At 39.9% G+C, this 11,887-nt stretch overlaps 1 protein-coding gene across 2 annotated transcripts in view; it reads right to left on the reverse strand.

The window, feature by feature from the left end:
* Window positions 1–2,740, reverse strand: part of Dapk1 (death associated protein kinase 1) — a 179,700-nt gene extending 176,960 nt beyond the window's left edge. For both annotated transcript variants that reach the window (XM_040285588.2, XM_005337440.5), the window contains exon 1: window positions 2,600–2,740. In XM_040285588.2, coding sequence (XP_040141522.1) covers window positions 2,600–2,661 — 62 coding nt within the window. In that variant the 5' untranslated portion in view covers window positions 2,662–2,740. The remainder of the gene's footprint in view (window positions 1–2,599) is intronic.
* Between the last annotated feature and the right edge of the window lie 9,147 nt (window positions 2,741–11,887).

Raw genomic sequence — 11,887 nt, forward strand, 5'->3', positions numbered from 1 at the left:
GATTTGGCAGAAAGCTTTTTAAAAAGTCTTGGGCAGTATACACAGACACACACATTCATACATGCATGCACTCAGTTTTACCAAAAGTAAAATCATAATCATAATATTGTATTCTATTTTAAAAACCCATCTTCCCTCCTCTTTCTATTGATTTTGTCTCAGTACACTTATAAAGTGACAACAATTTAGATTATTGCTAAAGATATGTAGGTAAAGTCTAGGTATTGGTTCGCTTAAAATTGACTGCTTAGGATCGCACAGCTCATTACTTAGAGCAGCCTTGCATTTGTGCCAAATACCTGCTCATTTCTATTTTCTGCCACTAAACTGTTGCCTCCACACCCAATCTTCTCTCAGTGACACATCCATCATATAAGTAGCACCTTTCCTACCTGTCCATATTACATTAAGACTTGTTTTGGGGAAGTAGCTACATACTAGACAAATATAAAAAAAAAAAATCAAAGGATTTGAAAGGCCCTTCAGAAAAAGTCACTTTTCCCCCCATATTTTAGTAAGAACAATAGCAGCTACACAAGATAATTGGGTAGTGTGTGTGTGTATGTGTGTCTTATGTATGCTTTTGTTTGTTTGTTTGTTTTCAGTGCTGGGGTTCAAAACCCAGGACTTTGTGCATGCTAGGCAAAGGCTCTACCACTGAGCTACATCCCTAGTCCTTTTATTTTATTTTGAAATACGGTCTTGATAAGTTGCACAGTTGGCCTTGAACTTGTGATCATCCCACCTCAGCCTCCTAAGCAGCTGGGATTACAATTATGTACCACTGCACACAGCTATAGTTCACTAATAAAAAAATAAAAGAAAATGAAAAAAAAAATTCCAAATTCCCAGTTTTTCAGTACACTTCTTTCAAATTCCTAGGTCACATAAATTATTTAATAAACAATTAGTCTTGCACAGTAGAGAGAAAGTTACATACAGAAATGTAGACAGAGTCAAAATCAAAGCAAAATGCTAGTGACAAATGAGCAAATCATCTCCCTTGTCATTGCACCCATGAAATAAAGATCACAAACTCCCTTCACCAGCCACAGGGAGGCTTCATTTTTTTGTTGTTTTTTTTTTCCCCCTTTCTTTTAACATATAATTCTACCAAAAGATCATTATGAAAACAAGGGCAATATACTTAATCCATTAAACAATCATTTCACCTAATTTAAATCATTTCTCTTTACAAATGAATTCATATAACCAGACCACCCTACACAAATGGAAATGAAATATATTTTTTCATCTTTTTTATTTTCTAGTCCCAAAGGAAAACTCCATATATCACTCATCTTATTGAAAACACAGGAATAGTTGTTTAATTCCAGTTCAACCAAGTATTTAAACTTCACTCTCTTAAGGCTCAATCTTAAATATATCCATGAAAATGTGATTTTTCCAAGAGCTTTCCTTCTTACTGACTCACTAAATCTCAAAAATAGTAACCTCCTCCTAAGCACAGCCTCCCACCAATGTTTTGAGTCAACACTAAACATACACAGAAATATTTCCTTACAGGAACTTTTAAAAAATTACTTTTCATTCTTCACTATCATCTGAAGATTCAAAATTTTTCATTAATCCCAGCTTTCCTAATTCTCAATAGGTAATCTAGTGTGGGGGTATTTTTTATATTTTCCTTCTCATGAAGAAAAAGGAAGCTATGTATGAAGACATCAGGTGTGTTGGGAAAACACAAATTTCAATACACATACACTTTTTTCTTAATTTAAAGATCCTTTTGTTTCTTCACTTTCAACACAAATACACCACAGACTCCATAAACTGAATTTTGAGGTATGAAAAGTGCTAACGTAAAGCAGAACCCAATATTCTGTGGAATATCCAAAGGAAATACCCAGCAGTCTTTAGATGCTCCCCAAGAAACAATACTGTGTCTGCCTGGAAACTGAAACATTTTACTGAGAATCACAGCTCCTACAGTAGAGTAGTAATGAAAGTATGCTCTGAATCCAGATAGCCATATTAGACTCATTGATTTGTTAAAAATTCAACATTGTAAATGAAACCAAAGCAACCGCCAACACCAACTGGATAATTAAATTACTGGTTGGAAGAAGTTTCAAAATCCAAGCCCAACATCAACATCTGGCAAGTTTCCATTTACCACCTACCAAAGCTTGCTCATGTTACACTGAAAATTCAGAAAGAGGGAAAGTATTAAAATTTTTAAAAGGCTATTAATTAATTTGTACTCTGTTTAAATCACACATTAGAACTAACTCCAGTGGCAATTAGAATCTTAGCGTTTGCCTCATTGTCTCAGAAGGGCAAAGGCTGACAAGACTTAGTGCGGACAATTAAATCTGTTCTTGTGCAGGGATTCTTATCAATACCCTATATATAATAACGGAGAACTAAAAGGCTGCTCTTCTCCATCCCTTGGATCAAACAGTTTATTTCTGGTCCCTGGCCTTCACTGCATTAGTAACTCTCTTCTCTACAATTTGCTCCTGAAAGGGCAAAGGAGATGCATGATTGAAACTGCGTTTGTTTAACGCCGCCCACCACCTCCAGTATTATTGTTGCATTCCACAACCCAGTAGCCGTGCATCCACACCCCTTGTACCTGCCAAGTTCCTCGCCGGTGTCGTAGTAATCATCCACGTTTTCCTGCCTGAACACGGTCATGATAAACTGTCACACCTCACCAAAGCCCAGCGCACTTCAGCTCCGCTCCCCAAACCATCACCACCGCTCCTGTACGGATGTTGGCCCCTCATGCATCAGTCTCCAGTCCTTTAAAATACGAAGAAATGAAAGAAAGCCAATGATAATAAAATGACAATCTTAAAAGGAAGCAGATCTCCCCAGTACTAAGACCTGCACACTAGAGACCAGGTATCTGGCGCTGCCCCAGCCGCGTGGAGAGACGCACCCTTTGTTAAAGGCGAGCTCGGGACGACCCCAACTACGAAGAACCCGCGCGCGTGAGGTCCGGACATCACTGTATCCCAAGGTCCCCGTCCCGTCTGTGCGCCCAGATCCGAACAAGCTCCGGAAGTGACTGTCCTCCCCCTCCTCCCCTTTCTAAGCACACACGCCCACCCAGCTCCCCACCTCCAGGGGCGCAGAGGAAGAATGAAACCCTCGCCCGGGAGGAACGCGCCTCGCTAAAGGCATCCCTTTCTAGCCTTCTCGGCAGTGACACCCCCGCGCCACCTCTCGGCTCCCGCCCTCCTCCCTCAAGCCTCTGCCACCTTTTCCCTTTCCCCAGAGATACATTCCTGACGACTCTCTCTCCGTTACCCGGTCGACTCGGCGTGCCGCCGCCCGGGGGAGCAAGGGAGGGAAGGGAGCGGCCAGGGAGGCGCGGCCGCCAGCTCCGGGCCCCCGATCCCCAACACAAAGCGCCCGACCCGCGCCACCTGTTCCGAAGCGGTGCTCAAGACTGGGGACGCCGAACGACTGAGATCCTCCTCCCCGTAACCAAGTTTGCCCCCCTTGGCCTTCCCTGTTGCCCCGGGTACTACTCAGGCAAACCCAGCCGCGCGGCCGCCACGAAAGCAAAAGCTGGCGGCGGGGCCCGGGAAGGATCTGAAAACCGCTTATGGCCACTCACCCCGGCGTCCCGGAGCTCCCCGGGTCTCTCCGGACGCTGTCGCAAGCCGATCATAGGCACCAACGCCGGGGACCTGTAGGGCAGCTGCAGGAGTGCAGCAAGCCAGCGAGTGGAGGGCGCAGATCTCGCGTGGCCGTGCCGGCTCCAACACTAGAGCCGCGAGGGTCGCCGTGCCCCCTTCGCTGTGGGAACAATGTCCTCGGCAACAGCTTCACCGTGCTCTCCCGCTCCGGCTACGGAACACCCTCTCCTCTCCTCGCCGCCTTCGGGACAGGCGGCCAATGGAGACCCCGCTGGCGGGCTGGCGGCGCGGCCCACCCACCTCTGAGCAGCCGGGCCAGCGCTGCGGATTCTGCGCTGCGCTCGCTGCTCCTCCTGGCTCCACGCTCCAGGCTCGCTGGCGCGCTCTACCGAGCACACACCCACTTACCCCACACCCACGCCGGCGAGGGAGGGAGAAAGAAAGGGAGGGAGGGCGGTCAAGCCGAAAGTGGGCGCCCCACCTGTGACACGTCGCCTAGCTGCCCTCTTCAGCTCTGTTTAGAGAAACCCGATTCCTTCGTCACGCAAATGTGTACTGGACAACCTAAGTATGCCAGGTACAGTGCTTGGCACGGGAAAATCGTGGGAAATAAAAAGGAATTTTTAAAATCCCTTGCCCTGGTGAAACCTGCATTCTGATGGAAAAGGTAGATAATAAATAGCTAATAAATAAGGTCATTCTAGAAGAGATTGATTCTGGTAACAACAAAACAGGTATTCAGAATGGTATACAGAATGACCTCATTAGATGGGATTCCTCTTTAGGAAAGGTTTTGTTGTTTTGTGGGGGAGGGGTTGTTTTGCTTTTCTTTTTGTTGTTGATGTTGACAAGGTCTCAGTAAATTGCCTAGGCTGGTCTCAAACTTGTGATCCTACTTTTAGTTCCCCATGTAGCTAGCAGGAAAGGTGTTTTGAGCTGAATTCTGAAGATCAGAAGGTAGGTAACCCCAGAAGCAAGGATGGAGATGTCGCAGGCTCCACGAAGAAACGGAAAGGAATGGCTTATTTGTGCTGTCCAGCTCACGATTGGCTATTGAGTTGAAATTTAGCCAGACCCAAATCCACTGGGCTGTAAATTAAAATATACACTGGATTCCTTGACTTAATATGAAAATAAGAATGAAAAATATCTCATATATTTCTTTACATTAGTTACATGTTCTAATTATAGTACTTTGAATGATTTGGTTAGAAAAATTATATTAAAATTAATTACACCTATTTCCTGTTACTTTTTAAAATGTGGCTACTACAAAATATAACAGCACCTATGTGACTTGTATTTTATTTCTGAGGACTTCGATAGCCTACACAAAGACCCCATCTCCACTAGAGATCTCTTGCCCATTTTTTCTTTAATTCTCACTCCATGCACCCCCCCCCCCACCAAGCCTTTGAGTGGGTAACCCAGAAAAATGGGAAGGACAGATCAGGAATTTTTCTAAATTGAACTCTTAACTGCCTATAATGACATAAACTGATAAGTGAATCCTCTGAGATTTCAGATCCACAGCATTTTACAAATCTCAAAATTTTCCAATATGGGATGATTCAAACTCTTTAATTCAACAGAAATTTTCAGCTGTGGAGGTGAATGTCCTCTTGAAAAGACAAAACAAAAGACTGTTCCTTAGGCATTGTCAAAGGCTACTTTTAAATAAGAATATTTCATTTAATGACCTACTGAAAGAGCACATGGTGAGGATAATGGAATGGGGAAGGCTTCAAGTTGAAGGCATGTTTACATAAGTGGTGAGTCTGAGAATTAAATACAAAATTATCCTCAGAGGTAAGAAATGCAGTCAAAAATAACCAAACACCTAAGAGAAAAAAAGGTAGGCCCAGATCTTCATCGTGTTGGCTTAGGACCTGATTTCCTTAACAAGACTCCTAAAGCTCAAGAAGGAAAATCAACAATCAATAAATGGAATGGAATCAAACTAAAAAGCTTCTTCTCAGTCAAGGAAATAGTTGATAATGTGATGAGACAGTCTACAGAATGGAAAAAAATCTTTACCACTTGCACCTTAGACCACTAATCCCAAGGATATATGAAGAACTCAAGAACTAGGGTTGTGGCTCAGCAGTAGAGCTCTTGCCTAGTACATGAGAGCACTGGGTGGGTTTGATCCTTAGCACCACATAAAAATAACTAAATAAAATAAAGGTATTTTGTCTAACTATAATTTTTAAAATTTTTAAAAACCTCAAAAACCTTAACACCAATAAACAAATATTCCAGTCAATAAATGGGCTAAGGAACTGAATAGACACTTCACAGAAGAAATATAAACAATCAACAAACATAATGAAAAAATGTTCATCATCTCTAGAAATTAGAGAAATGCAAATGAAAACTACTCTAACATTTCATCTCACTCCAGTCAGAATGGCAATCATCAAGAATACAGGCAACAATAATTGTTGGTGAGGATGTAGGGAAAAAAGGTGCACTCATACATTGCTGGTGGGACGGCAAACTGGTACAACCAATCTGGAAAGCAGTATGGAGCTACCTCAAAAAACCTGGAATGAAACCACCATTTAACCAAGCTATTCCACTCCTCAGATTATACCCAAAGGACTTAAAATCAGCATACTATAGTGACACAGCCACATCAATATTTATAGCTGCTCAATTCACAACTATGTTCCATAGCTAAACTATGGAACCAACCTAGATGCCCTTCAACAAAGGAATGCATAAAAAAGTGGCACATATACACAATGGAATATTACTTAGCCTTAAAAAGAATGAAATTATGGCATTTGCAGGTAAATGGATAGAAATAGAGAATATAATGTTAAGTGAAATAAGCCAATCCCAAAAACCCAAAAGCCAAATGTTTTCTCTGATAAGCGGATGCTGATCCATAGTGGGGCAGATGGTGAGGGGATAAGGAAGAATGAAGGAAATTTAGTTTGTGTAGAGGGAAGGGAGGGGTGGGGCTATAAGGATGGGAAGGACAGTACAATGAGACAGACATTATTATCCTACATACATGTATGATTACACTACTGAAGTGACTCTGAACCATGTACAGCCAGAAGAATGAGAAGTTGTGCTCCATTTTTGTACAATATGTCAAAATGCATTCTACTGTCATGTATAACTAATTAGAACAAATTTTTTTAAAAGAAATACAAAAAAAGTGATTTATGTGGAAAAATGTAAATGATTGTGTTGTGTGTATATGGGGGTTAACTCACAGATATTTGGAAGAAACTTAGAAAGTGCTTATGGATGATTGCTTTATGGGTGATACTTTCCTGCAAGATAAATATAGTCTCCAAGGCAGTTAAAATAATCAAATTTATTTGGTGGTAGTCAATTTACCTATCCTATTAGAGATGGCTGATCACAGTAAATCTTACAGGGCAGTAAAAATGTGTAGAATTTTGAGTCACAAAGTTGAATCTCATATTAATGGAACCATTTAACACCTGAATGACCTTGGATGAATCACTTACCCCTGATGTACTTACATTTATACTAATGTAGGCAAGCATTTTAGAAAGGAAGGTTGTAGTTTAAAATTATGTTCACAAATTCCTTGACATTTCTCCAATCAAGAAATAGATTCTAGCCCTGCATGATGGGACATGCCAATAATCCTAGCAATTCTGGAGGCTGAGGCAGGAGGATCACAAATTTGAGGCCAGACTCAGCAACTTAGAGAGTCCCTGAACAAGTTAGGAGAAGCTATCTCAAAAAAAGGGGGGGGGCCACAGGGCTCAGTGGTAAAGTGCCCCTAGGTTTAATCCTGTGTAAACAAAAAAAAAAAAAAAAGAGAGAGAGAGAAAAGAATATGTACCTCACCCACCTCAGTTTACTTCTAGGAAAATCTGGTGGTGGTAACACAGATGGTTAGGTCTTAAGGTCTTAGAGCTTCTGTCTTCCTCTATTTCCTTCCCACACCCCTCTCTCTATTTCTATCTCCTCATTCTGGACTCTTCTGCTGCCGAAGCTGTCATGTAAAGAGACATGTGGAAAGATCACAGAGAGAGATGCTGAGAAAGCCAACTGTCTAGCTCCACCCTCAACCCCTCTTAGCTCACATGATTCAGCTCAACATCTGTGAGCAAATTAAATTGTTTTAAGACATTATTTTGGGGTACTTTGTTATACGGCAACAGATCAAGTTATTAAAAACTCAAAAAGTTTAAAAAAAAAACTCTGAGCTCATAGCAGGTTTTAGGAAGACAAAATTTTTCTCTTAATCTTTACACAATTATGTAAATTCATTTTTCCTACTTTATACCTAATCTTTTTAGTCTCAGTTTCATCACCCTATAAAATGGGGACAATGATAAACTCTTGCATAGTCTTTAAAGTTGTTGGAAGAATCTGAAGAGATAATGCATGAGACAGTGATTATTACATAATACACCAGAATATTCATTATTCTGTTTTCTATCATATTCCAGGGGGGAAAAAGGCTCCAAGGAACATCTCTCAAGTAGAAAATAATAATATAACAATCCTCAAATTATGAGATTCAAGCTAGAAAGTACTTCCATAAAAATAATCAATTTTTATATGGACTGTTGATTGTGATCATCACAGTAGTAGCGTTTAAAACAAACTCCAAACTGCACACAGTGGTGCTTGCTTGTAATCCCAGCAACTCAGAAGGCTGAGGCAAGAGCTCAAACCTGGGCAAATTTGTGACACCCTTTCTCAAAATAGAAAATAAAAGGGTGGGGATGTCGCTCAGTGGTAGAGCATCCTTCAGTTCAATCCCCTGTACTGTAAGGAAACACACACATACACACACACACACACACACACACACACATACACACACGTACACACACACTTGAACAACTAAACAAAAATGTTAGTTTCTAAGACATTATTTTATAGCTGTTTTAGTCAAGGTAAAATAACTGTTACTATAAAACCCAACAAATAACAGAGGTTTATCACATTAAAGATTTATTTCTTACTTTCAGCTCAGAGGTCTGTAGGGAGTAGAGAGAAGAGTCAGCTCCACATAGTCAATAGGGGACCCAAGCTTCTTCAATCTAATGAATTCACAGTACCCTAATGTGAGTTTGTCAGTTGACCCTTCCCATGTGTTGGCTGGTGAAAGAAGACAGAATGCAGGTATAATTACACTGAAGGTCAATTTAGTAGGTCAGGTTTAAAGCTAAGGTTTAACCACTTTTTAAAGTAAGATATTCTTAGGTCAAAATAGACCACGTTAACTCAGTTCTCTTACAGGTTACTTTTTAAGAATATGGCTTCAGTTTTCTCAAGGGTTAATATTTTTAAATGGCTCCATGCAAAATGTTTGAGCTCTTAATGGTTTCATTGTTAAATGTGCAGCTGAGTGCCTCTAATATAAGCAATCACATGACTGATTCTGGTTCCTTACAGCATTGCACTCTAAAAGAACTCATCTCTCCTGACCAAATGATATTTCCTTTTATCAAACAACTAAAATTATAGAGCTTATGCTGTTCCTTGTTTTGCCTTAGGTTCCAGAAAGCATGTGGCAGGTTCAGAAAGCATAGTCCTCCAAGTAGTGCCCAATTTACCATATTCTCTGATTTAACCCCTAAGCGTCTCTTGAAAGCATAGTATATGTTAGATGCTATGAATGCATCCATAAAAGAAACATCTTCTGTTCTCAGGTAATTCAGGTTGTGCAGAGAGCCTGATGAACAAATACACATGTGATTATGCGAGATAGCATCCATTTCCCCCACTGCATCTATTCTCTATACTTCTCCACCCTTGTAAGTCTGAAGACTGAGCTATAAGAACTGTTTTAACCATTACTTATCCTCTGCAACCAGTTTGATCGGTGGAAAATTCAAGGCAACCTTTTCTACATGATTTTCTCTTTCTACTCTCTCTTCTTGTCTCTTCAAGAGGATGGGTACCTATGGAATGGATATGGGGTGAGCCCAGTGTATACAGCAGGGGAGCTGTGGGAGTGGGAGTGGTAAAGGTCACCTAGGGACAGGATGCAGGATAAAAAGGAAGCCTAGAAGTAGAATTCTGGGAATAACAGTATATTAACCCAGTACAGAGGGGCAAGAATGCCTGGCCAGTAGCTACACTTGCCAATAAGTCTGATGAACATCTATGGGTGTTTTTTGTTTATGTGTTTCTTGAGCAGAGAGCAGGTGGGAAAAGAATGGGCACCATCAATATGTGGCCAATTAAGACTTCATGCATATCAAGTGTCTCCTATGCCTCTTATATACAGTATATTGTGCATCATGAAAATTTGCCATCTTCTTGATCTAATAGGTTACTAACTTCCTTATCTATGCTTAACACAGCTTGTGAGTTTCTTTTATCCCATTTATTTTCTTATTTCTCACAGCAGAATATTCACAAACAAAATGGCAAATGCACATTATGTACCTCCCACTGAGCTGTGAGCTATTTGCAACACCTCTCAGATCCCTTCTCCCACGATTGTTCTAGTCTCCCAGCTCTTTAGTAGTACATGGTTTTAAAATTGAGGGCCTTTGCCAGATGCCATGGCACATACCTGTAGTACCAGCAACTGGAAAGATTGAGGCAGGAGGATCACAAGTTTAAGGCCAGCCTCAGCAACTTAGTGAGACCTTTAGTGAGATCTTAAAATAAAAATGAAAAATAAAAGGTGACTGGGCATGTAAAGCAATGGTAAAATGCCCCTGGGTTCAATTCCCAATGCCAAAGAAAAATAAAGATCAGAATTGGGAGTTTGTGATTCCAGTGTTAAGGCTTCTTAGTATGTGGTTTTGCTTGTTCTGCTTTTCTAGCCTCACTTTCCCTCTGATTCAGTTTCTTATTTCCTTTTATGGTCATCTAGAGTATTGAATGTATGACATTATTTTTTTAAAACAAGTGGACTGTAAATAAATATTTACCAATCACTGACCAGTGAGGATATAGAAACTTCTGGGGTTATAGGTTTAGTTTTTTTCCTATTTTATGTCTGGCTTTTAGGTTCTTTCAGGTTTTGTTACTACCTGAAACAAAAAATTGGCAACCTTTACTAGGGGTTATAAAATTCAAAGTCCAGGATGTCAGTTAGGTTCCTAACTGAATGTACATAGAGCTGCCTCTAAGTAGCGTGTATTTCACTCATTTTGCTATACATAGGACTTTGAGGGTTGCACATTCATGAATTCTACCAAATGTGGAACAAAACATTAGGAGAAAATTGCATCTGTATTGAATATGTGCACACATTTTTCTTGTCATTATTCCCCAAATAATACAGTGTAACAATTATTTACATAGCATTTACTCTTTATTAGATATTATCAGTAACCTGGGGATAATTTAGAGCATTAGAGGGATATACCTAGGCTATATGCAAATACGATGCCATTTTATATAAGGCAGTTGAATATGTGAGTTTGGGTGTCCTGGGAGGAGGGTGTTGTCTTGGAACAAATCCCCTTAGGATACTGAGCATCAATTCTAAGTAAATTTAACTTTTGCATAACATGTGCATTGTCTCCCCCACAGAACTTACTGCTATTAGAATTTTAGTGCAGTTAGCTACCAGAGACTACATTCCCAGTGAAAATATTTAAATATAATTGGGAAGGAGAAGGATGAAGCATTCAGTGGAGTTTTTCTCTATTTTGTCAAACAAACCTAATGTTAAGACTGGGGGAAAATCATCCAGGAAGAAGCACTCAACATTATCCATCAATTAGAACTGGATGTACCAATCACAATTACAGATAAAAATCTGAAATTATTTCCACATTGATTTAGTGAATGTGCAAGTATTTATTTTCTATTGATTCTATTTTCTTTCTCTGCTGGTGACTAATGAACCTCTTTAAAACCATCAGACTTTACAACACTGATTTCTATATTTATTTCTTTCAGAAAAAAATTGTAAAAATATTTCAATTGGTATCAAAATTCATTTTTTGGTGGGGGGAATGTATAACTATTAATATTACAGAAGGCTCAATATCAATGAAAGCCTCTGGTTTCTTGGCATAGTTTCATGAAATAAAAGTCCCATTACTCAAGCCAGTGAAGTGATTTACAACCTTATTCATAGCACTTTAGTTGGATTTATAGACGCGTTGCTTTTAAAAAAGAAGAAAAACTTGCCATAAATTTTCCCAGAAGGTGCTGTCAATTTAAAGATTTGCAAAAGAGCAATAATCTTTGACCCATTTAATGCAGTATTGTCATAAGAAGAACTCTACTTACACATCTCTAAGATTGGTAATTTTTGCTTACTAAATCCAAACATATTTTTTTAAAACAAAAAC

This window comes from Ictidomys tridecemlineatus, chromosome 4, assembly GCF_052094955.1.
Source record: "Ictidomys tridecemlineatus isolate mIctTri1 chromosome 4, mIctTri1.hap1, whole genome shotgun sequence".
In the NCBI taxonomy this organism is placed as follows: Eukaryota; Metazoa; Chordata; class Mammalia; order Rodentia; family Sciuridae; genus Ictidomys; species Ictidomys tridecemlineatus.